The sequence below is a fragment of the Cynocephalus volans genome, chromosome 1 (assembly GCF_027409185.1).
Source record: "Cynocephalus volans isolate mCynVol1 chromosome 1, mCynVol1.pri, whole genome shotgun sequence".
Taxonomy (NCBI): domain Eukaryota; kingdom Metazoa; phylum Chordata; class Mammalia; order Dermoptera; family Cynocephalidae; genus Cynocephalus; species Cynocephalus volans.
This window is the reverse complement of record NC_084460.1, coordinates 12,591,695-12,617,253: the sequence shown is the minus strand read 5'-3', so window position 1 is coordinate 12,617,253 and position 25,559 is coordinate 12,591,695. Positions and strand designations below refer to the sequence as shown.

Below are 25,559 nucleotides of genomic sequence, written 5' to 3'. Positions count from 1 at the left end.
CAAAAATACATTCAAATTAGCTCAACCCCTGCTGGGTTCTTCACACTTGCAGCTGATTAGAAGGTGGGATAAATCTGTGTAGCATAATGTTTGCGGAGTCTGCTCAGCCCGATGTCCCCATATACTCAGCCCCGCCCTCCCACACACACCATAACTCGGGAAAGGCTGGCTCTGGACATTTTCTTGCTGATTTCTGTTCAGATATCTCAGTGCCTCACCATGTGGGCCTCTCATGACATAGCATCTGGCTTCCACCAGAGCAAGGGACCCAAGGGAGTGACAGCCCCTCCCAGACAGAAGTGGTGGTCCCTTAATAATCTAATCTGAGAAGTCACATACCATCACATCAGCTGTATTCTGTTAATTAGAACCGAGTCCCTATACCCAGCATACACTCAGGGGGAGGGGAAGTAAGCTTCATCACTTGAGGGGGAGGAGTATCTAAGAATTTGTGGGCATATTTTTAAAGCCACCATAATCCCAAACAGTGTTCTAGTTTTCTGTTCCAAGATTTTCTATATCTTGGCTGTGTCTCTGCCCTTGGATTCTGTGAGACCTCCTCAAATATTAAATCCTCTTAGTGACTTAAGCTCAAAAGTCCTTTCCAGTACTGTCTGAGGTCTTGGAATCAGTGAAAACATGTCATAGATGGGGACTTTGCTGTCTTGCAGGAAGTGATGTCTTTAATGGACAGGAGGTGGTTGAAGGTTATCTTAATAGAGGATCAAGCCAATTCCTACACCACATGGATAATTACTCCTCAATAAGGAGTTCAGATGTGTGGTTTTGTAGGCTGAGGCATCTCCTGCTATTTCATCAGGTTGCTCTAAAACAGGGGTCAGCACATTTCTGTAAAGGACCAGATGGGAAATATTTTTGGCTTCGCAGGCCACATATGATCTCTGTTGCACATTTTTTTTTTTATTACAACCCTTTACAAATGTAAAAACCATTCTTAGCTTGCAGGCTGTACAAAGACAAGCCTGTAGGCAGTAGTTTGCAGACCTCTGCTTTAAAATAATCATAAAGAGATGTTCATTGTGCCCTTGAAAATATTTCAGATATGCTTCTCCACCACCCAGCCACAATAAGAGAGTCTCCTTTCCACGTCTCTCCAATTTCCCAAAAGAGATCTAATTTATCTTATTTCAGGTAAAGAGCCAACCTTTTCAGGTTGGATGCGTTTTCCGTAGGACTTTTCTCATTCCTTCAGGGAGACAGAAACAAGTTCAAAAATTAAGTCACTGAAATGATTAATGTGGGTCTGTCAGAGAAGAATTATGGACCTGCAGGGTTATGGTCTCTCAGAGAACTCATTGTGCGTTTCTGTCTATCACGTGAATAACAATAACCTTCTCCAACAAGTGCAGTGAAGAATGTAGGGACTGCCAGTGAGTATTCCTTACTGCTTACTAACTTTTGGCACAACAGAGCGTTTATACAGTAATGGGAATTTGTGTCCGATTTGGCTTTTCATGGGGGAAAATAATCCAGTCTCATATTTTAGTTTTTGTCCTCACCGTTTTCTCTGACATCAGCATGCCTCATCAAGAACATTAAATACACTGAAGAAAAGAAGAAAAGCATTTGGCATCTTTATCAGCAACTAGAATCAAAATCCTTGGCTGATAATTCTTAAAAACGAAAACATCTACATTTTAATTTTACCAGGGCATTAGTAAAAATGTATTACTTAGCCCATGAGTCAACAAAAGAACATGTGTTCACATGTAGATATGATTAATGAAGTCATACTAGAAGAGAGAAAAGAGGGGGGGAAAAAGCTGAAGGAAGAAGCTAAAAGCTGTTCATCATATTTAATGTTTCACAGCTCTGGATAAATAGTGCTACTTTCTTATTTTACACCCATGCCCAAACCTGTAGCACTACAGAATTGCTAACTTGAGGTGCCACCTGAAAATCATGCAGGGCTATGAATAAAGAAAATTGTTTAAAGGGTCAGTGAATTGGGTGTACATCTCTCTTTCCTAATCATAATAACTGCAGTCTTAAGTCTTTGTTTGACCCTTTTAAAGTATACCTTATAGTACTCATTATTAGTGGTAATTAAAACTGACCAAAACCATAATTTAATTAGCTTTAATAGGACAGACTTTGAAGGGTCATCTTTCATTTTGAAAACATAATGTTTCTTCCTGTAATTATTTGTTCTTGTAAATGATTCTGATCATAAATGTATGAGCCAGTTATTGAGGAAATTACTCTCTTGCCATTCATTGCAATGGTTCAACTAGTATATGCATATATTTGAGTATTTGTCCTAACATTTTCATGTGATCAAAAAAACTTTTGATCTAACTTGAGACATGTTTTCAACTGACATTTGCCTTCACAAATGTCACAAATAGCATTCACAAGACAGCATTCATTACAATACTATTATTTTGGGGTTTTCGGAAGCATGGGCATTTTGACAATTGTAGAAGCTACAGATCTTCAGGGGACCCATAAAACAGGAAAATTGGTTCCACCAAGTCCTGGATCATCTGACATTAGTAATGAGAACTGGGGGAGATAGAGTAATTTATTGTCATAAGCAAACTGCCAAGAAGACCAAAAGTCCTAGAAAGGTTTCTCAAGCTGTTGCTGTGAGATTGTTCTCTTGAGGTCCTTCTTTCTGCTGGTGCTCTGTCATCTCTCTGCCATTGACTGCTGCTCCCAGCTGCATCTACTGCCTCCTCGTAGGGTTTCATCAGTTTAGGTAGCAAGGGGCTCTACATGTGAAATGGCTGTCCCTAGAGCCCATGAGAGGGGATAGGCCAATGTCCACTAGGTAGACTGGGTCCCATTTTGAATGTGCAATCACTTGCAGAGATTTCTCTCTTCATGGATCATGAGGCTGTCTGAAACGTTTTTTACCAAACGTATTTCTGTGGATAGGAGACAGCTGGAATTTCTTCACAGTTATCCAGACAAGTACGTTAGATAAGGGCAAATTGACCAGTTTGGCAGAGAGAACAAAGAACATGCCAGAATACTCCTCAGCTAGGGATTCATGTATCGTTTTATGTCCATAGCATTGCACATACTGGCAATGCATACTTGTCTGTGGCCTGCTCTACACCAGGACAGAGGAAACAGATGTTCCTATTTGTCTTTTGATGTGCCTTCTGATGTTTACATTGGTTTGTCTAAAATAGCATCAGCCACCCTGGATAGTTTTTTTCTAGTCCTCCAGTCAGTTGACAGGTTGTTTCAGGTGGCTATTAAGAATGTGATTATTATCTCAAGATGACCCAGTGCCAGTGGGCACTGCCCTGGCACAGAGGAAAGACAGAGACCATTGGGAAGTGAACAAAATGAAAAGACATATAAAATTTTATTTATTCAAAGTGAAGTAAGACTCCAATAAGACTCTTTTTGGAATATGCCTAATGGAAATTTTGGGGTAAATTCAAAACCAGGAAGTCTTGCATTCCCCCACTCAGTATAGTAATTATAGAACTACTGTTATAGGTAGGAAGACTAGACACTCAGGATGTTATCAGTAGTCTTGGGAGAGGTGACGTGTTCATTACTCAAAAGTAATTTACACTTAATTGAAAATGACAGCTGATGCCTTCTTAAAGCACGGCTTGATGGGAAAGAAATCATGAAGACATTGAAAACATGTAGGAGAAGGAGGAATTGCAACAAGTCTGGAAATCACAGAATATACGCAGAAATGGGATAAAGAAGTCTAGAGTTCTCCTTTTGCTTAGGCTGGCCCTGAGGGCTTACAATAGGATATATTCCTATTCGTGACATGAAGAGAACAGATATTGGAAACAACTGTCTTAGACAATCAGTCAAAATGTACAACCCAGACAAGGTCGTGAAAGGGAAAAACAAAAAGCCAACCAAGAATATCAGCAAGCAGCCTAACTATATTTTTAAAAATGACTGTTATATGCATACGTCACTTTTTAAAAAATTCTTATACAAATTTTCTAGAAATTATTTTAGAGGGATTTCTACTGGGATTTTTTTTTTTTTTTTCCTCTCCATCTATTTGGCTTCTTTTCACCTAAAACATCTCCATTGCATGTCTGATGGTCACCTTAAACCAACATGTCCCCCCTTTGTTCCCAGGCACCCCAGTTCCAGTTTTTCCCAGGCCATCAGCTGGGGTGGGATTCAGGGCAGCATTACAGTATGGGGAGCAGCAGCTCACACCTTGGATGCAAATGGCTGAGCTCAGATCCTGTTTCTACTCCCCACTAGCTATGGAACCTTTGGAGAGTTACTGAAACTAAACATCATTTCTCCACCCAAAAAATAGAATATTTATCATACTATACCATGAAATTGCTATGAATGTTGTATTAATCTGTTTCTGTTGCTTATAACAAAATCCCTGAAACTGGATAATTTATAAGAAAATAAAACTTATTGCTTACAGTTTCAGAGGCTGGGAAGTCCAAAGTCCAGGGAACACAGCTGGTGAGGATCTTCCTTGGTGGTGGCTTCAGCGACACAGGGTATCACCTTGCGAGATGGCGGAAGCAGAGAGAGAGAGAGTAAACTCCTCATTCACTCTCCTTTTAAAGCCCTCAGAGCCATGCCCACTAATCCAAGGATGTATCTATCCATTCATGAGGGCACAGTCCTCACCATCCAATCACCTCTCCAAGGCCCCCCCTCTCAATTACTATAATAGGATTTTCCACCCTCAACAGTTACAATGAAGATTAGGCTTTAATGACTTTGGGGGGCCATTCAATGTACTGCAAGTGTTAACTGGGATAATTTAGAGCTTTTACAGTAGAGGTTGGCACCGTTCTTCATCCTGCACGCCTCATTCAACCACTCGCCAAAGCCAGTTGATTCTACCGCTCGAGCATCTCCTCAATCCGTCTTGTTTTGTCTCTCCTCATCTGCCACCCCTTTATCTTAGAACTTCATCACCTCTTGTCTGGAGCATTTTAATTAATTCCAAGTGGGCCACTTATTGCTGCCCTTCCTGTCCCACCCACCCAATGCATGACCCATGAAGCAGCCATGTAAGAGAGAACCCTCCGTGGCTCCCTACTGCCCTCCATAGACACGTCTCACTCCTAGCAAAGGGTACAGATAGGACCACGTGTTCTTCATCTGGCTTCACTCCTCCCTCCTTCCTCCTTCCCCTTTGTTGTCATTGCCCCAGCCACCCTAAATTACTGTGACTCCCCAAACATACATGCTCCCTCTAATCTCTGGGTCTTGTTCCCCACCCCATGGGACATTCCCTCTCCCCAGCTCACCCTGCTCCATTTGCCTGACTGTCTCCCAGTTAGGCCCGTCTTGCAGCACTCCCATCTGCACTCCAGTCCCCAGCCCCCCCAAAATCTTCAAAGATGTTGAGGTCTTTCCCACATAAGGGCCTTGGACATGCTCTTCATCCCACCTGTGACTCTCATCTGTCTCTCCCTTTTGTACCTCATTAATTTCTACTGATAATGTTGCTCAGTAAATGCCTTAGGCTTGTCAGCTCAAATGCTGATTTCACAGTGTATGAGTCCATTTTTGTGTTACTATAACAGAATATCCGAGACTAGGTAATTTGTAAAGAAAAGAGATTTATTTGGCTCATGATTCTGGGACAGCTGCATCTGGTGTGGGCCTCAGGCTGCTTCTACTCATGATGGAAGGTGGCAGGCAGCCAGCGGGTACATGCAGATCACAAGGCAAGAGGAAGCAAGAGAGAGAGGGAGGGGAAGTGCCAGGCTCCTTTAAACATCAGCTCTCGTGGGAGCTAAGAGAGTGAGAACTCACTCAGTACTCTCCTCTCCCCCAGAGAGGGCATTAATCCATTCATGAGGGATCCACCCCCCCATGACCTAACACCTCCTAACACTGCCTCATTGGGGGTCAGATTTCAACATGAGCTTTGAGGGGGGACAACATATCCACACTATATCATTCCACCCCTGTCCCCCAAACTCATGTTCCTCTCACATACAAAATACAATCATTCCATCCCAATAGTCCTCAAAGTCTTAGCTTGTTCCTACACCAATTTCAAAGTCCAAAATCTCCATCTGAGACTCAAGGCAAAACTCCTTCCAGCTGTGAACCTGTAAAAATCAAAAACAAATTTATCTACTTCCAAGATACAATGGTGGAACAGACATTGGCTGTACATTCCCTTTCCAAAAGGCAAGAATAGCCTAGAAGGAAGGAGAAACAAGCCCCAAACAAGTCTGAAACGCAGCAGCGCAGACATTAAATTTTAAAGCACCAAGAGAATCTCCTTTGACTCCAAGTCCTGCATCCTGGGCACAGTGGAGGATTTGGGCTCCCAAAGCCTCAGGCAGCTCCACCCCCATGTCTCAGCTGGGCACAGCCCACTGGGATGCACTGGTGCCTGTGGCTTTTCCAGGCAAACATTGCACATTGCCAATGGCCCTACAGCTCTGGAGTCCTTGAGGTGGCCCCACTCCATTGGTTCTACTAGACATTACCCTGGTGGGGGTTCTCTGTGGGGGCTCTGACCCCACATTTCTGCTTGGCGTTGCTCTAGGAGATGTCCTTGGCAGTGGCTCTGCCTCTATGGCAGGTCTCTGCCTGGGCCCCCAGGCTTTTCCATACATCTGCTGAAATCTGGGTGCAGGCTGCCAACACTGCCCTCACGTTCTGTAAGCTTGTAGAGTTAACACAATGTGGACACCACCGAGGTTTCCAGCTTGTGCTTTCCAGAGCTATTGCACGAACCACTTGGGACCACTCAAGGCAGGGCTGCTCCAGCCTGAGCTGCAGGATGCAAAGCAGAGGCACCCAGGGTTCAGAACTGTGCATCCCCCTAGGCCTCTGGAACTGTGATGGGAGGGGTGGCCCCAGACTTCTGAACTGCCTTCAAGGCCTTGCTCTTGACTCATACACCTCCCCACACTGCCACATTGGGGATCAGATTTCAACATAAGCTTGGGGAATGGGGGGTGTCCATCCAAACTACATCACACAGGGAAGCCCTCTCTGATGACCCTGTTAGAAGCCACCATAGTACCCTGCATTTCCCTTTGTTAGCACATACGATTGGAGATGATCCGTTTGTGTAATTATTCGATCTAAAAATCTTTTAGATCAGGTCCCCCAGAAGCACATCCTAAGACATGGAGTCGAGGGCAAGCAGTCAGTTTGGGGCATGATCCTGGGAAGCACCAGCAAGTGGGTAGCGAAGTGAGCCAGGGAGGGAAGAAAACAGAAAGAGGTGCCTGGACAAGCAGGTTGTCCTGTGAGCAGCTGGGACTGTGTCCTGCAGAAGGACTTTGGCAGACAATGTGACTGTGCCTCAGATTTGTCCCACTCAAGGGGCATGAAAGCTGGGGTAGTGGTATTAACCCGCCTACTCCTGTCCATCACTGGTTAAGAGCTGCCTCTGGGGTATTCACTCCCTAGCACTTCATATTGGCAGGACAAACAGCCTTTTGAGACCAGAAAAAGTCCTCAGGCAGTATGTTCCGGAGGAGAAGCCACTGGTGCACACAGAAATCAGAGGTGAGTGCCAAGGGACAACAGATGGGAGCCTGACAGCTTTGGCTACAGTGCCCATCTGCCCCACTGGACTCTCAGCTCCATGGCTCTTTCCTTCACAGGTTATCTCTAGAGCAGCACTGTGTTCTAGAGAAATATGAGTTACAAATGCACATGACATTTTACATTTTTGAGAAGCCACATTTAAAAAGTAAAAGAAACAGATGACATTAACTTGAACTCTACAGTTTATTTAAGCCAGTATAACCAAAATATTATTGTCTCAACATGTAATCAATACAGAAATTTTTAATGAGATATTTTACGTATTTTTGTATTGTCTTCAAAATCTGGTATGTATTTCACATTTACAGCACATCTCAATTTGGACTAGCCACCTTTCAATAGCCCGATTGCCACGTGTGGCTAGTGGCTATGTCTGTGGGCAGCACAACTCAAAAGGACAGAGTCTGGCAGACACTGCGTGCTTAATAAATATTGGCTCAATGACAAAGTCTCAGCTGGGGCAGTGCTTCTTCTGAGAAAGTTTCACTGACACATCAGGACTGGGATTGGATGCTTAGCCCAAGGGCACCCGAAGCCCTCCCTGCTTCCACTGGCACAGCTTTTGTTGTACTTAACTGGGTTGTGTGTTCTTGGAGGGGGTGGGCTCCCCGCCTTGTTTGTTCCTATTTCTGCAGCAGCCAGAACAGTGTCCAGAACAGAGGAGACCTCTGCAAAATTTGGTTAATGATGAATACGTTTTAAGATGAGGTCATTTAATTACAGTCTTTAGTAAAATATTAGTGAGAAGGTACATTTTATACATTGATTTTATGGAAAGTCTAACTTTTTCTTTCTAAGAGATATTAATATAGTCTCATGGGATTGTTCAACTTGTGGATACAGAGATTCAGAAATTGGAAAATAAACAATATAGTAATGAAGCTAAGAGTGGGTTGTTCATAGCCATATTTAAGGAATGAAAATAAATCATCATACTTTCTGTTCTTACTAGTTAATATTCTAGAGCCCAGACCAAAGGTTCTCAAAGTGTGGTGTTCAGAACTGCAGCAGCAGCACCTGGGACTTTGTTAGAGATGCAAATGCTCAGGCTCTGCCCCAGTGCTACTGAACCAGAGCCCAGCAATCTGTATTGCACCCAGCCCTCCAAGGGCTTCTGATGCACAGTGAAGGTCGAGAACCACTCCTCCAGACAGAGTAGCTTCCAAGTTACTCCTTTAGAAGGAAAGCACAAGATCCTAGGGAGCACAGCTTCCTGTGCCTTGAAGTTCCACACAAACAAAACATTTGCTCTATCTGCCTCATGGTGTGTGGTTTCTCTACTTGTGAGTTATTTTCATGTAAAGTAAAGGGAATAATATGTTGAAATTCATTCTGGTACAATGTCAAAATGCTATTAACTAAACATTTGGTTAAACAAAGCCATTACTGGAGATCTGTCATTTTTAAAGAGAGATAAAGTACATATAGAGAGCACTGCTTTTGTAGTTATCAGTCAGCTTTGGAGTGGTTGCTGAGTATTATCAGTCACAGGATTATAATTTGGGTGAGGGCACATTTTATAAAAAGTTTATAATGAATTATGGAAAACCCATACATTGCTTTCATCCTCAACTTTAAAATTCCAAATCGGCATCTTAAAATTTTTATTTTCACCACTTAAAATAGCATGTCCCAACATGGAAGGAATAAATATTTTAAAGGGGGAAAGTGGTAGGAACATGAAAATGAAGGATTTTGCTTTCCATGATAATGCGTGGCTGCCTACAACTTGGATATATGTGTATTGAGTTGTACCCTGGAGAGGAAATAAATTAGACTATTGAGAAACAAGACTTTCCCTTTAGGAGTTGCCCCAGAGGGACACTTCCGCTCACACATGTACATTTTCAAGCAGTAACTTCCTAAAGAGCCATGTGGACAATGCCACATGGAGAAATGGATCATTTGCTCTCATATTCCTCATTTCCTTTAACCCAAATACCCAACATTTATTCAGATCTACATATATGAGATACAATTTTATATTATGCTCTGGATAATTATCTCTAGCCTCAATTTCACCTTGCGAGGTCAGAACATCTCATTAAACCATTGCATCCCTCTCTCTCTTGTCAACTTCCAAAGGAAAAGGCTTTTGTCTTCCGAATAACCTAATTTATTCCTTCGCCAGCATCTTGAACTTTGTAGGTACACAACAAACATTAATTGCTGACAAAGATGTCTAACAGCTTTTGAATTTATTCATGGGATGATTCTTCTATTTAAAGAACATCTTTATATACTTTCCATTCTTCAGCAAAGAAGCAAAAAAAAAAAGTTTCATCTTGCCAGTTCTGTATTTAACATCTGCACAGAGCACAATGCGTGCCTGTTTTAAACAAATGTGTAGGCACACTGGTTATCTCCAGTCGGGAACATAAATGACAATACAGAAAAATGTAGTTTTTAGAAAGAAATTTAACCTTAGGGCTTAAAGTTAATGGAAAAATGCAGTTGCTGTTTTGTTTGTGAGAGGCAGAGAAAAAGAGAGAGAGCATGCAAGGAAATTCCATTGTAATGCTATTATGCTAACCTCATTTTGGTCATAATTTTCCCAGTTGTGGGGTAGACACAAGGTTATTGTGCATAACTGAGAACTGGTGCGATTTATGGTCAGTTCACCAACATAGGCCAACTAGTAGAATAGCCATAAGTGTTAGTATAAGTTGATTTCTAACTTCAGTTGTGCCATGAAGTATTAGAAGATTTTGGAAAAGTTGGTTAATTTCCACTGTTGCTTTCTTTAAGCAAACAACCACATTAACATATTTCTTCTATTGTTGTTCCTTTATGGTTATTGATTGTGTGAAGTATGCTTTGTACCTCTGCAAGGTGCCACAACTTCTCGGGGGAAGACTGCTAATAAATAGTATTTATAAAGTACTTAGAAATCCTTGGATTGAAAGGTAACCATATCAGAGTAAAAGTACTTGTATTAACTAACATACCATATGGGAGGCCATATGTTATCTATTAAGAGGGTTTGTGTGATATTGAAAGTAGCTCTCTGGTGTATCACCTTGTGCTATTATTGTACCAAGATATGTCACTGCAAGTTTTGGCATGCTAGGGTGAAACCTTCAATGTTGAAATGCTACAAAGTGCAGTCCTTCCACAGATAGTTGTTGAGCTCTTCATTGAATACATGGCTGTCTGCTTTAATGTCATACAAAATACATGGAAGGGACAGGTGCACTCTTCTGTCTCATGTGTTTCCTCTCCTCAAACACATGTCACACTCACATCTCCCTTAATAGACACACATGCACTAAAAATAATAGATTCAATTATTTCCTCTTTCTTCTACTTGAACAATTATGATGTTTCGAGAGGTTCTTATAAAGAGATAGGGCTGAGACAACTGTCCTCTCTGTCCTGTGGGTCTCACACCCCCTCGGTGAAAGGGGCAAGGCTATGATACTATTTAAGTTTATTTTGGTTAGAATTGGCAGTCAGGAGAGCACTGCTCGGTGTTTCCCCCAACTGGCTGCACATGCCCTACAACATTCCCAAGAGGTTCTAAGTCATTAGACTGAAGAACTATATTGCAACAAGTTCCACACAAAATTTCCACTGGCCTAGAGAAGGGATTCTTTCTCTTAGCTAACTGCTCCAATAAGGAGACAAAATGACGAGAGGCATATTATAACAAGAGCTAGTGCTCTTATGTCTGGGTCACCTTTCCAGAAAAATTCTGCCCTCCGTGAATGTATGGACCTCAGATAAGTCAGCTGAAGATTGTAGAATAGAATATAACGTTTCCTTTTTTTTCCTGCTTAATTTGTGAGCTAGCCAGGTAAGGCCAAGTGAGGCAAAAGCATATTTCATTAGTTCACAAATATTTACTGAACACCTACTGTGTGCTCATTCTATGTACTTAGGAGATGTCAGTGGACAAAGATCTTTGTCTCCATGGAGCTTACATTCAAAGGGGAGCAGGACCCATGAACATGAACATAATACCTGTATAAATTATATGATATATTAGAAGACGGTGGATGATTGAAAAACCAAAGAGAAAAAGTAGGTCAGGAGAAGGCGGATGGAGTGTGTGAGGGTGAGAGAGGTTACATTTCTAAATGGTGTGTTCAGCACAGACCTCACTGAGAAGGGGACAATTGTCCAAAGTCTGGAAGGACCAGGGCATCGGGCAGAGGGGTCGGGCAGCACAAAGGCTAGGGTGGTGGTAGAGAGACCCTAGTGTCATGGAGGAACAGCACCGAGGCTAGCGTGGCTGGAGCCAAGTGAGGGGAGAGGAGACCAGAAGGGAGAAAGGGCAGGAATACAACAGGAGTGCCCATCACATAGGGTCTCACTGCCCTGAGAGCACGTGGATGGGGGAATGCTATGATCTGACTTACATTTTGAAACAAGCTGGCTTCTGGGTTGACAATAGACTTTGAGGACAAGAGTTGAAGCAGCAAAACCTGCTGGCAAGCTTTGGTTCCAGCCAGGAGGGAGGGATGGAGGCTGGACCTGAGTGTTGGTGATAAAAGCAGGCGGGCTCTAATTACTTCTGCTGCCTGTGCTTCACCACATTTGATATTAGGAACGATTATTTGAGATCCAAGAGCCATGAAATTTTAGGCTAAATCATACTTTAATGAAGTTCAAGCAGAGGCTCAGATAGTCATCAGACCGTTCCTTCACAGAGAACTGAAATATGGTTCAGGCAAAAAAATAATTACTGCTTAGAGAGAAAATAAAGTTTCCATCTTAATCCTTTGACAAGTTATTATGGAGCCTCGAATTGATTCTAGGCACTGTGCTGGGTGCTGAGGATGCCACAGGAACAGCAAGGGCATCTCTCTCTGCAGATGCTCTTATATCACTTGTAATTTAGCTATTGCAGGTGAGCAGAGGTCCCAGGAATCTGAAAGGTGAGAGAGACCTCGGGCTTTGGCATAATCTGGACCTGAGTGTAATTTCCATCTCTGCCACTAACTGTGTGACTTGAGGGAAGTTACTTGATCTCCCACGACCTTGATTTCTTCATCTTTAAAAATGGAGATAAAGGTGTAACTCATTAGGACTGTTGCAGGATTAACGGTAACGTGTGAGGTGTGTAACTATGCAAGTGCCTGGCACCAAGGAGGCGCCCAGTACACAGCAGCTACCTGACATGGTAGACGGGGACTACTCGGCTGTACACCTCTTTATCTGCACTAAAACATGCACGTGAGGCTTTTCACTAAAATACCAAGGAAGCCAACTCAGACACTTTTCTAAGAGTAAGTTATTAACATAGGTCAATCAGCTGATGGCACCTCCAGCACGAAATTTTTCAATCTTTGCAATTAACCTTTCCTCCCTCCTTTCCTTTTTTCTTTTCTTCCTTTCTTCCTTTCTAGAGCCATTAAGTAGGGCTGAGCAAGGTAGGTATTCACATTGAACGGGCGGTAGACATCCAGCACAGAGCTTGGGCAGGGTCAGGTGGGCATCTCTGTCTCACATTGAAGGAGACGAAAGAGACATGACAAGCAACTGTCGTGTGTGATTCTAGATTGCTATGAAGGCTGCTATTGGAAAACTGGCAAAACTTGGATGTGTCCTGTGGCTTCAATAGCAGGAATGTCGGCAGGGTTAATCTCCTGATCTTTATGGTTGTGTTGTGGTGACGGAAGAGAATGTCCTTGTTTGTAAAAAGTATATCCTAAAGTATTCGGGGCTGATGGGGGTGATTAGGGGGTATTAGGTCTGCAAATTACTCTTAAGTGGTTCAGGGGAAAAAAGGAAATTTTCTCATACTGTTCCTGCAACTTTCTGTTGTTTAAAATTATTCTAAAATAAAAAGATCTTTAGCATTGAAAAAACAACAACAAAAGTTCGGAGTCGTAGCATTGCACCCACATAGCTTAAGTGTCAGAAGGGTTTGATTCTCATTCATCTTTGTATTCTAGGTTAACTCAGTGAATCTATATGAGAGTATAGCTTAGTTCTTTAACCTTTGTTTTATTAAGATCGTTTCCCACATTTTTGCTGACCAATAATTTAACTATCTTACCCAGACAACAAATGTTATTAACATTTCCAGGGAGGTAGTAGTGGGCTCTGGCATCAGCCAACTAGGTTGAACCCCACCCCTCCTGCTGCCATCACTTGCTAGCTGTGGAATCTTGGGCAAATTACTTAACATCTCTGTGTCTCAGTTTTCCCATCCATGAAATATTGGTAATAATACCTACCTTATGGAGTTGACATGAAAATTAAATTTGATAACTGCAAAGCACTTAGACACTGAGTGGAACATAGACAGTATTCAATAAATGTTAGCTGGTAATAACTATATTATCCTACTGCCCACATAGCTCTATAGTTAAATAAAACTTAAACATTGATGGCAATGTGCCCTCTTTAACAGCATTCCTCTCTTATGTAAGCGAATTTTATTTTTCAAATGTGTATCTTCTAGAAAATTATGAAATGTGTGAGATTAAAATACAGTTGTGGAAGGAATACAAAATTGAAGACTGAATTCTTTATAAATAAAACAGTGCTAACTTCCTTCCCGAGCTGAGAAAAATAAACATACCATTTATATTAATCAGCTTTTGCCATAATAATGCTGTGTAACACATCACCCCAAATGCCATTTCTTACAATGAAAATATTTATTCTCATGCTCACGGGTCTGCAAGTTGACTGTGTTGGCTGATGAGTGCTGGGCTCAGCCTGGTGGTTCTGTTTCAAGCTGTAAGTTGCCTGGGCTTGGCTTCAGACTGTCACTTGGGTTTAAGTCTGCTCCAGGTATCTTTCATCCTCCTGAAACCAGCAGCTACAGGTCTTCTTGTCATGGAAAATTTCAGGAGCATGAGCAACAAATCCATGTATGCTGCACATTTAAGCCTTTTGCTCACATCATGTTCATTAGCATTTCATTGACCAAATTAAGTCATATGGCCAAGTCCAACATCAATGGGGTGGAAGTATTCTCTACCCACAGTGGGAGGACACTGAGATACATATTCCCATTACAGGGGACTGAAGAATTGGAACCAGTAACCCAATCTGCAAACCACTATATCTGAATTGCCTATACTCTGTGTCCAGAAATCTTGAGGCCTTTATAAGAAATAGGAATAGTACACCAGCAGGCAGTACACAGCAGATTGTTTCACAGTAGTAGGAATGGATTTATTCTGATTTATTTCCCCTTTTTCTTCCAATCCCCATGCACAGTTCACAAAAGGAACTACACGTATTGGGATAGCAAGTTGGGACATGATGTTGAGATTTTGATCTTGTATAATTCTTCCGTACATAGTTAAACATGGACTGCATTCTTATAGTCCAACCAATGTATTCCTTCCACTTACATGAATTTGCTTTGCAGCAGGAGTCTCTTATTTTACTTCTGTAAAATTTATAAAATGTTCTTGCAAATAGTACATGCTCAACAAATATGGCTTGAAGGAGTGGGGGGGGGGCAGAGTACTAACACTGGAGAAATGAAAGGTACCACCAGTATAAATCTCACAGGTTGCTGTGCTTTTTGGCATGGTAGGTAAAGTGTTATGTCACACTCAACATGAATGCCATGGAAATTTATTATCAGAAGTAAATATGGGATGTTAAAGGTGTATTAACTTAGAGAATTTAGCTTCTGTGTGGCATTTTCTAAGCTGAAAAAACAGTCTGCCACTTCCCTACATTGCTTCGCATTTATCGTAAGCCTTTTAAAATCTCGTCTGAAAACCACAAGTTTACATGCCCCACTCTACTAAACTTATTATTGCTTATGTGCTTCCTGTGAAGATAGCTAGACAGACAAGGTTGATAAAAAGAAAGCTTATCCTTATCAAATACTTGTGGGTAACTGTGTAATGTGATTTTATTCCCTACCAGTGGAAGCCCACTGTTTCATTAAGAACTCACCCATTTGAGGCATTTAAAATGGATAGAAAATTATAAGCCAGCCAAAATGTCCTTCTAAAAGGGAGTGAAATGAATGCTAATCTAATTGCCCAAGAATGCATATGCTGGGCTTTGAAAACAAGACTTCTGCACTGGTTCCCCCTGCTGGATATGAGGCTGCACTGTCTTGGAAATTGACGAAAGCAATATATGTGAACCTTTTTATCTGAGAGCATGCTACTCAAATGGCAAATCCAGTATTCTTCTAGAATGCATTTACTCCGTGATAAACATGCCAAGTGTTTCCTGAGTTCACTTCCCAAGGGCAGAAATACTGCAAATAGAAACCTGTGCATCCGAGACTCAAAGTAGAAAACAAAAACACGCCACTCGGATCTCTGCATTAGGGAGTGGGATGGCACACATGTGGGTTAAGGGTAAAAACCCAGGAGCAGGGGATTAGGTAAACTGCCAGATGAGTTGTTATGAGGAAGGTGGATTTAGGGGTCTGGCCATGAATTTCTTGTTTATGCACTCGAAACTGCTGGAACCAATTCTTCACATTCCTGTGACTTAGTTGTTTCTCTTTCCTTTCCTATCTTCCTCTCTTCATAAGAAAGCTCTCTGTCCCCACTCTGTAGCAGATGTCGTAACCAGATTGATTTTAAAGGCAGCCTGTCACCTGCAGACTTCAGGCCTATTGTGAAATCTATATTGAAAGGTCTGTCTGTTGGGGGAGACAGAAAAGCTAACAAATTTCTCCTGCTTGACTGAGTGCATTTGGTGAGAGAAGGGGGACAAATACTGGCTGAGGTTTTGGGGCATGCTCCTGCACCAACTTGGCCTTGCAAAGGGAGCTAGATCAACCGCGATGGTATTTTCTCCTAGAACAAAAGCCAACGTTGTTATCTACATGGAAAACCAGAACAGAGAAGATGTGAGATAATTGTAGGATACTTATAAATATGCCATTTAGAACACTGGATTTAAGTGCGTGCTGAGCCTCCCCGGGTTCTCTTATTAAAAGTCATACTGTGTCCCCCATGTCAAATGACACAGTGCCAAGCACACAGAGGGGATCCTGTACTTATGTATGTATGCATTGACTGCATTCCTCCCAACTTTAGCGTCACTCTTTCTTTTTATTTTTGTTTATTTTTTGCTCACTCAATTATAAACTTTTTTTGCATTCAGGTCAAATAAATGGAAATGTTTTCCTATCTGAAATGTTCTTCAAGGCTATTTTTCAGAGCTGCTTGGTGAAATGTTTCCCATTGCTTCTGAGGTTCTTGCTTCAGCCCTGCTAGCAGGAATCTCCTCTGGGGAGGGTTCCCTGTCCTCTTGCCTCTGCGTTGAGAGTTGGTAGCAGTAGCAGATGGTGGGTCAAAGCACTCAAGCAGTACAAGGTTAAGTAAGTTGGGCCTGCTTGTGGGTCAGGAATGTAAAAAGGGCTCAGCCGGTGATTCTTCTGATCTTTGTGGTGTTGGCTACACACAGCTGCCAGCTGGACTGGGTTGGAAGGTGCAAGAGGGCTTTGCTCACATGTTTGCCCCCACTGCTCCTGCACATGGCCTTTCTCTCTGCATTCGGTAGGCCAGCCTGAGCTTCTTACTGCTGTGGCTGGCTTCCCAGAGCAAGAAAGTGGAGGCGGCCATCCTCTGAGAGTAGCTTGGAAAGACCAGGCCATCACTTCCACCCCTTTCCAGGGGTCTAAAGAAGTCACAGAACCAGGAAGGATTCAAAGAGAAGGGAGATAGACTCCACTGCTTGAAGGACAAAGGATATGTGGCCATCTTCAACCCATATGAATATATGCTGCTGACTTCTGCTTCTCTGTTTCCTGTACATACCTACATGTTTTATACTCTGTTCCTGTGTCTTTATATACATTTATCATTTTTATTTCCTTCAATTTCCAAATAAAAAGCAATTTGGAGATCTTCCCAGCAATGGCTTATAAAAGAATGCCTTTACTTACCTTTGAAGTTTGTTCTTTCTACACTTAAATCCACAGATACCATATATATTTTAAGATAAAAAGAAATTTTAGATAGTTGCTAGTATCCAGCCTCCATTGCACCTTTCCAGTTATTCATTTTCCACAGAACTATATATCATGGCATAAACTTGAGCAACATATCTGTTCAAGACAAAATATTTTATAGCATAGGTACGTTAGACTGTCATGTCCAAGTGAAAATAGATTATTTTTTTCAACATGTGTCAAACAGGAGAATAAAGGACATAGAGACTTAATCAGCCAAGCTTTCTTACACAGTGCACGTTACTTGAGTCAAGGGAGAAAAGCAAATTAACATTGAAATCTGTATTGCATTTTGGGAAATGCCAAGCAAGGAAAGAGATGTTACCAGAACCGCGGAGTGAGTATTTTGTTTACTGCAGTTCACCATTTTGTCTAGCAAATCATGTGAGAAGGAGTGAATATAAATGCCCCTATACGTGTAGGTAATTTTTCTCTTTCCTGTCTCTGATTCATCTCTCAGCCTTGCTTTATGGGGAGTCATGCTACATTGGTTACAATTAATTTCAGTGCTGCATATTAGCCATAAAGAGTTATTTCATAAATTGACTGATGTATTTTTTTTCCTCTGTGGTTTTCTTGGAAGATAAGAACGGTCCCGAGGAAAAGCAAAGTGTGAAAGAAATGGGAGGGCAGAGCTGAGAAGCAGGTGGGCTTAGATTTCTTTTGAGGAGTCTCCTAGGCCTCATCCACGGAGGTGAACAATAACTTTACTCAGTCCTATTGTCTGAAAATGCTTATACCTTTTCACCAGACTCACCCCAGTGTTCGTTCAGGTCTCCCTCAGGAAGCCATCGGCTCTTAACTGTGAGTTAACTGTGCTTCTAAGCAGAATGCACGTTCTCCCGTCTCCTTTCCCCGTTCCAGTTTTCTTTGTGATAGCAGTTTGTTTGGTGATGCTCTAAGAGGGCTGGGCTCTAAGCTTGGCTGACTCAGATCTGGCCAAAATTAGCAGATTTAGTTTAGTGGTTAAAAATAAAATTAACACTATTGACAGGGAATAAAGAAGAGGCTTTTTTCCACAATGAGTGGAGTGTTCTTTACTGTTTTGCATTAAATTCTGAAGAGCCATGCTTCTGACTATGTTTCTCTGCATGTGGTAGGAGACAGTGCCATAGGCCTGACTACCCCCCACACAGAGCTATCAGAGAGATCCAAAACCTTCCTGACATCGCTTCTGTCCACTAAAGGACAGACGTGTCCATTGAATGATTATAGACTCTACACTGTAGATAATAAATTGAACATTTTAAAATTAAATAGAACTTAAGGTTAAAGAGAAATTGAAATAACCTCTGTTTTACCATCCCTTCCTACCTATTTTTGTACTCAGGCATGCTCTCCTTTAAAAAGATAATAGTCACAATCATGCAGCTACCAACATAACCACCAAAATAAAAACATCCTTCTTCCCTTCAGTTTCCAAGTCATTCTCCCAGCTCTAATAGGCCCCATGGAGGGGCGCTTTTGAAATAGTGGGTTCTGTGGAATGTGCCCAGTCACATCCTGGGCCATATGCTCAACTCTTGGAATTGAATCAGGTAGTGTGATAAGTTTTTCACTGAAAACTTCTTACATTAACCTTGGAGCTATTGCTAGGGAACTGGAAGCTTTTATTATGAACCTGGAAGATGGAATTGCTGAAGGCCAATCAGAGAAAGCACCGAAGCAAGGCAGCGAGGACCTCGTGCACCTGTTACCGGGTCAGCTGCTCCCTCTGCTGCCACGGAGGCCTCGCAATGAAATGAATTTCTGATACAGCAAACTGTTGTTACCCACCCCCGCCCCACCCCACACACCCTTATGCTTCATGGAAGACGAGTCCTATGTGAAAAGCTGTCACTGTTTTTACCATTTGGGGCTGACACATATTAGTTAACAAACTGCTGACAGCTGAGACCATTCTCTGCTTGTTGAGGTTTCATGGATTGTATTCACTCGCTGCTCTGTTTCAAACTGTCTTTAACAACATAGATTGTTCCCCACCCCTGTACGTGCACATGCATGTGTACATGCACATGCACATGCACATGCACACACATTTGCCTGTGTCTTATTTATTCATCCTTTTCCCCTCAGTTAACAACAGGTAGTTTCTGGATTTGGGATCACGTTGCCTGGGAGAAGAGCATCTGATAGTGTTATCAGTACAACGGGGTGCCTCTCCATGTAAAGGAGAGGCCGCATGCCTCCCTGGCTGGCCCCTCTTGCTCCTGGCTGGCTGGCAGAGTCCAGTGCAAGGATTGACTGTGGCCCTGGCCGGCCTCCACGTGCACTACTACACTCGCTCTGCTCACTTCCCAGCTGCCCCCCTCCGGGTGTAGAGAAATCAAGATGTGGTCCAGTCATCAGCACCGCACTCTACCGAGTGAGCCACAGGCCGGCCCTGTGGTCCAGTCATTAAAGCCTGTTAACCTGCTGTTATTTTCCAAAATGAAAATATCTCCTTTTCTTCCAATATCATTTCTGGCTTTACTTTTGATTATATAATTCTGCAGGCCTCTTCCACATCATGAAAAATTACAAAACAGCATAATGCAACCGTTTTGACTGTTGTCAGAATCGAATCAAATCAAAGTTGTAGATAATATTCTTCAAAAAGTCATTTAATAATAAGTACATATTACAGGCTTACTGTGTCCCAAGCACACTGTTCCAGGCCCTGGGAATATAGCAACAATCAGTGGAAACATCCCTGCTTCTTTGAAGCTTATATTTTAGTGGGGGGATCCAAACAATAAACAAAAAAAGGATAAAAAAACATCCATAGTGATAAGTGCCTTTGCTGAGAAATAAGGTAATGTAGAAGGAATGCCCAGAAGGCAACTTTCCATTGGCTGAGTTTGGGCAGAATTCTCTGAGGAAGCCACAGTTCAAATGAGATCTGAATGATGAGATGGCAAAAGAGCATTCTAGATGGAGGGAACAGGACATGCAAATGCCCCATGTCCAGTCTGGGCGTAGCACATTGGAGAAAGAAGCCTGGGGTGACTGGGGCAGGATGGGCGAGTGGAGCATGGTGTGAGATTTGGTAAGAAATCATAGACCAGATCTTGTCTTACTGTTTAAGATTGTACTTTATTAGAATTGCAAAGAGAAGTTAATGGAAGGTTTTAAGTAGTGGAGAAACAGGACTTATGTTTTAACAAGCTCACTTTGCCTGTGAGTGAAAATGGGTCAGAAGAACCAAAGTGAGCCAGTTAGAATGCTACTGCAGGAAAGCACTGATGGCAGTTCCTGGAAATGTGGACAAAAGGACTGACATGTGTCACATTCTGGAGATACAGACAATAGGACGTGCTGATGGGTCGAGTGAGGCATATGGGGGAAAGGAGAATCCAGGATAAGTCCTAGGTTTTTAGCTTCAGTAATTATGTGGATGATGGTGCCACTTACTGACGACGTACAGGTGACTGGTCACACCACACAGATTTTGTTGAGAAACGTAATAGTTCAGCTTTGCCCAGAGAGAACTCTTAGACAGCCATGTGGGATGTCCAGAAGCCAGTTAGTTATACGAGTTAGATTTCCAGGGAGAGGTATGGACTGCAGATATAGGTTTGAGAGTCACTGGGATATAAATGATATTTAAAACCGTGGAACTGGATGAGATTCACTAGGGAGAACATGTAAATAACAAAGACAATGGGGCCTGGGTTGCCATGACATATAGATCTGTGGGCAGCTGGAACAAGGAAATGCTTCAGGAAGATTGGGGTAAAGACTGTGAAATGCTACTGAAAAGATAAGAAAAGAGAAGTGACCATGGGATTTGCAAAGGGAGGTCATTGGCACCTTTGATAGGAGCATTTGCAGAGGAGTATTGGAGGAGCAGCCAGTTGGAGAGGGGTATGGGGAGCCTGTGAAGTGAAGAGTGGACTTTTGGACAGTTTTGCTATGAAGGGAAGTGGAGAAATGGGAAGATATTGTGACATCAAGGGAAGGTTAATATTTTGTTCTTTTTTAAAATAGGAGATTATCACCTAAGAACAACATCAAGAGAAGTGATTCATCATCTCCAATTATCCCACTACTAAAAATTTTATTCTCTGTTCGAGTAGAGAAATGACCTAAAGTAACAGCTATATACATTATAGAGAAAAGATTACTAGAAAATGTGTGATTTGTCTCTAAATGTGTGTTAACTATCGTGCATATATAAGTTATCTTTAGTTCCACGACCCTGATACTGCATGGAAAAAAAAAAAATCTTCTTTCAATTGTCAGGTATTAACAGTTCCAAACGATTTTAATAATCTTTCATTTCTTAAATTTGCTGGTTTCATACTCATATTAGTAGTCTAATTATCTGTTATCCTGGAGGCCACACATTAGTAGAGTCATAGTGGTACTGATGATACTGAGAAGAGAGGTCAACTATGATAAGGTTAATTGATGCTGTAAGGGGTGCAAGGACCGCCAAGTTCTTAGTCTCCATTCTGTTCTAGAGTAACACAAAATCTCCAAATGGTTTCTGGTGCCCTCCTCTGAATGGTCCCCTTCTCGCCAGCCTCCACGTTGACAGCTATCAGAGCTACTCCCTGCAGTTGGACAGCCTGGCATAAAGGAGCAGAAGTGCTGTGCTAAGAAAAACCAAACTTTAAAAACACACATGAAAGCACTTTGTAGAAACTTGCAAGGGTATAGTTTCTTTCACAATCTGTTACCAAGAAAAATAAAACACTATTTTTTGAGAGATGTGGAAGAAGCAAAATGCTAAAGGCTACTACCACCAACACGTAGTATTCTTCACCCAAAATAGTTTGTGCTCCATTGGTCTCTGTCTTAGCCAGAGGTTTCTGTTTTGTTAATTATAAAAGAGAGTCACATACCCCTGGACCCCTCATAGACCATTTGGTGTATTACAGTGTGAAACCGGTTCTCACTTTCTTTGGAGGAGAGGGGACGGAGGTGCGGGGCAGGCAAGCAACAGCTGGACAGCATTGACTCTGAAGCAGTGTTTCTTTTTCTGTTTCATAGATGGTGTCAACACTGCCACTGTGCCCAGCCCTGCTTCAGAACAGGCGGCTGAAGTCTGTAAAGATGAAGGTATGAGACCACTTACTGTAAAATTACTAAGAATTGCAGACTCTGGAAAGAAGACTATTTGAGTCTTGTTTATATGGAAAAATGGAGCAGTGAGCAAACCTAACTAATTCTTTATAAGCTTTTCTGTTTCCAGCACAATCAAATATTTCACCCACTCTGTTTTCTTCCGTATCTGGCCCTTCCAGAATTTACATATATGTTTACATTTTTTCCTCTGAAAAAGAACTGTTTATGAAATAAGAGAATGATCAGAGCAATTGTGTTTAGAGAAGACGTTTATTTGAAACACCAGAATTAGTCAGTTCTGCTGTTCACAGCTACTCATCAGGAATAATTTTGAAAGGGTGGCAATTGAGGACCACCTACCAGAGAGCTCCATCATCCAAGACAGAAAGGTTTGAAAGGCATCCTTAGAAATAAATCTCTGGCAGAAGCGTCATCCTCCATTGTGTGGACAGTTACTATGAGAAAATGTTGCTGACTCAAGTAGCCCCAGAAGAAGGAAAAAGTTAAAGAAAACATTTCTTTTCTGGGAGAAAATTAGAGCGAGAAGTAGTGGAGATATTGATGTAGGGATACTAGAGCTTAAAAAATTTATCTAAAGTATAATTCTCTTCCTCCTGATTAACTGGCAAGTCCCCACCAAAAAAAGGTAGCATTATTTTATGTCTGTCACTGGTAACTACTAAAACCTGTGAATGACAGATTAGACTGTTGCACTTGTACAAATGGACATCTGGTAAACCATGTGACCTGCTTGGAACTTTAATATAAATATGTTGAATGCATTTGTTCAATTTGGAGTGATATGCAAATAGGCCTATATTTGACACTGATACTTGCTACTCTTTGAATCAGTTACTCTTCCAAAATAGAAATGGTCAGGAAACTTTAATACTCAGCTATTTGCACCATTAATTCCATTTTATTTTGCCTGGTGATTTTTTTTGTTGCTGTTTTACTCTAAATGAAGTATCCTGTAAAGTGTAGTGCAGGTAGTTGCTAAGAGTGTGAACACTGGGGCCAGATGGTTGGGACTTAAATCCTGATTTTGCCACTGACAATTTAGATGACCTTTCACAAATAACTCGAGCAATTAACAAGGAATTAACAAGTTATGGCAAGTAATGAACCTCTTTCTTTGGAGGCAATAGTGCATCTACTTCATAGAATACAATCATAGGCATCGACTGCATAGGCTGTTCACCTGGCACATGTGCAGACTGGGCTTCCCCAAAGATAGACTGAGATAGAAATTAGGAAGCAGAGTTTATTAGGAAGGGCTCCTGGGATCAATCTCTGTTATAGAAAAAGAAAAGAAGCACACCTGGGGAGAGAGAGAAGCTGAGCTGCAGGGCATTCTCAGAAGATGTCTCGGCTGACTGTGTGGGAATCCTGATGACAGTGTGACCCTTCTGCGCTGTCCACAGTTGGAGTGAGAGAGATAGACCATTAAAACCTCTCATTGATAAGTCACTTGCCCTGGGAAGTAGGTGTGGCCTTGGGGGTAATCCCTCTCTTCCTTTGAGGTAATCCTGCAAGCCAGAGATGGATGAGGTCTCCCTGAACCTGGGAGAATAAATTTTTCAGTCCTGAAGGGGGATCTGGGTGGCCTGACACAGCATCCACTGTACTGTTGTCATTTTTAGTGGTCCTTTTCTTGTTTATTGCCATTTTTCAAACGAATCCCTGGGCACCTCCCTTTATACCACTCAGGTATGTGTTCTGACATCCCTGGTTTTAAAACCATTTGGCATTTCTAAAAATGTAACTGATGTCAAATATCCACATGGGTTCTCATAAGAAGCCCCAAGTCATCTTAGAGAGAGAAATAAATCTGATCAAGTCAGAGTGAAAAGACAGAAAGTGTGTTCATCTTAAGCAAACATTTTGGACATTCCCAACATTGAGCTTGTGATAAAAATTTTAAAGTGTCATGAAGCTAGATGGCAGAGTTTAAGAAACAAGAAAGAGAGAAAATCTCATTTGAATGTTTCAAGCTGAGATTTTCCCTGATGAGTTGTTTGGTTTGGAGATATCGCACCTTTACAGAAACGCACTGTTTGTGATGTTTCTTGATGCTTTTAGGATATCACACTATTAATGGCTCTTGCCAGGATCAATTTTTTGGAATACTTTTAAGATTTTTTTTTTTTTACATAAAATTTTAATGGTGGTAACTCCGTCAAGAAGTTCTGTCATGTTTCACAAATGCAATTCCTGCATCAGACTAAATGTGAAGTTTTATGGATCTTAGTGAAATAAATCATTAATATCCATTAACCTATTTATTAGGAGGAAATTAAAGTGTTTTAAAATTCACATTAGTACGTAATCCAGCTTCAATTAAAAATAGAACATATAGGACATAATTTTTGCCTTTTTCTTCCAAAATAGCATGTTCAGAAGACGACAGTTTTTAATCGATTATCAATTCAAAGCTTAGACCAAGTGTCTAATGCTTATGGAACTGCCATCTTAACTGATAATAACTGAGGGGAAAAAAATGAATTTTCCATTGAAATCCTCCAAGATTGAGGTCAAGTTGGGGTTAAAAAGCAGTCATATGTGTTGCAGATTCATTTCAAAGATTCTTTATTATTACCTTTCATGCAGAAATATCTCCCCTCAGTAATATCAAGGGCTATTTTAGAGCTCTGCAGTTAATAAGATCGCTTATAGAAATGCTTATTATGCTCTCCAGATTAAGTGGCAGAACATTTTTGCTGATCAAATGTCCTGGAGGAGCCCTTGCTCTCTGGACTGGCCTGATCCTGACTGACCATCTTCTTGGGCTTTGGAATCACCGATATCGTGGACTGGCCTTTTTCTCTCTTTCCAATGTAATGCCCAGGGATTTTGAGACTCATTCAGTTCTTCCCAGCTTTGCTTGTTGTTGGGCTGGCTTTACATTTGTTATAACTTTGGTTTCCACAGGAAACTAGTGTCTTTTAGGGTGCAAGGATCGAAAACAAGCAAATAAAAGAATGAGATGGTTAATGTCACTTTGTTTGGGAGATAAGATTTTTAAAAATTGAAACAGTATGTGAAAGTTGAAGAACTTCAAGAGGCGGTGTTATTATCCAGGGTGCCTTCT

The 25,559-nt window shown here is 41.6% G+C and overlaps 1 protein-coding gene across 1 annotated transcript in view; it reads left to right on the top strand.

Annotated features, from left to right (window-relative positions):
* MACROD2 (mono-ADP ribosylhydrolase 2) overlaps positions 1 to 25,559 on the top strand; it is a 1,973,048-nt gene that overhangs the window by 1,844,769 nt on the left and 102,720 nt on the right. Inside the window, 2 exon segments of the mRNA XM_063101974.1 lie at positions 18,000 to 18,062; positions 22,394 to 22,462. Coding sequence (XP_062958044.1) covers positions 18,000 to 18,062; positions 22,394 to 22,462 — 132 coding nt within the window.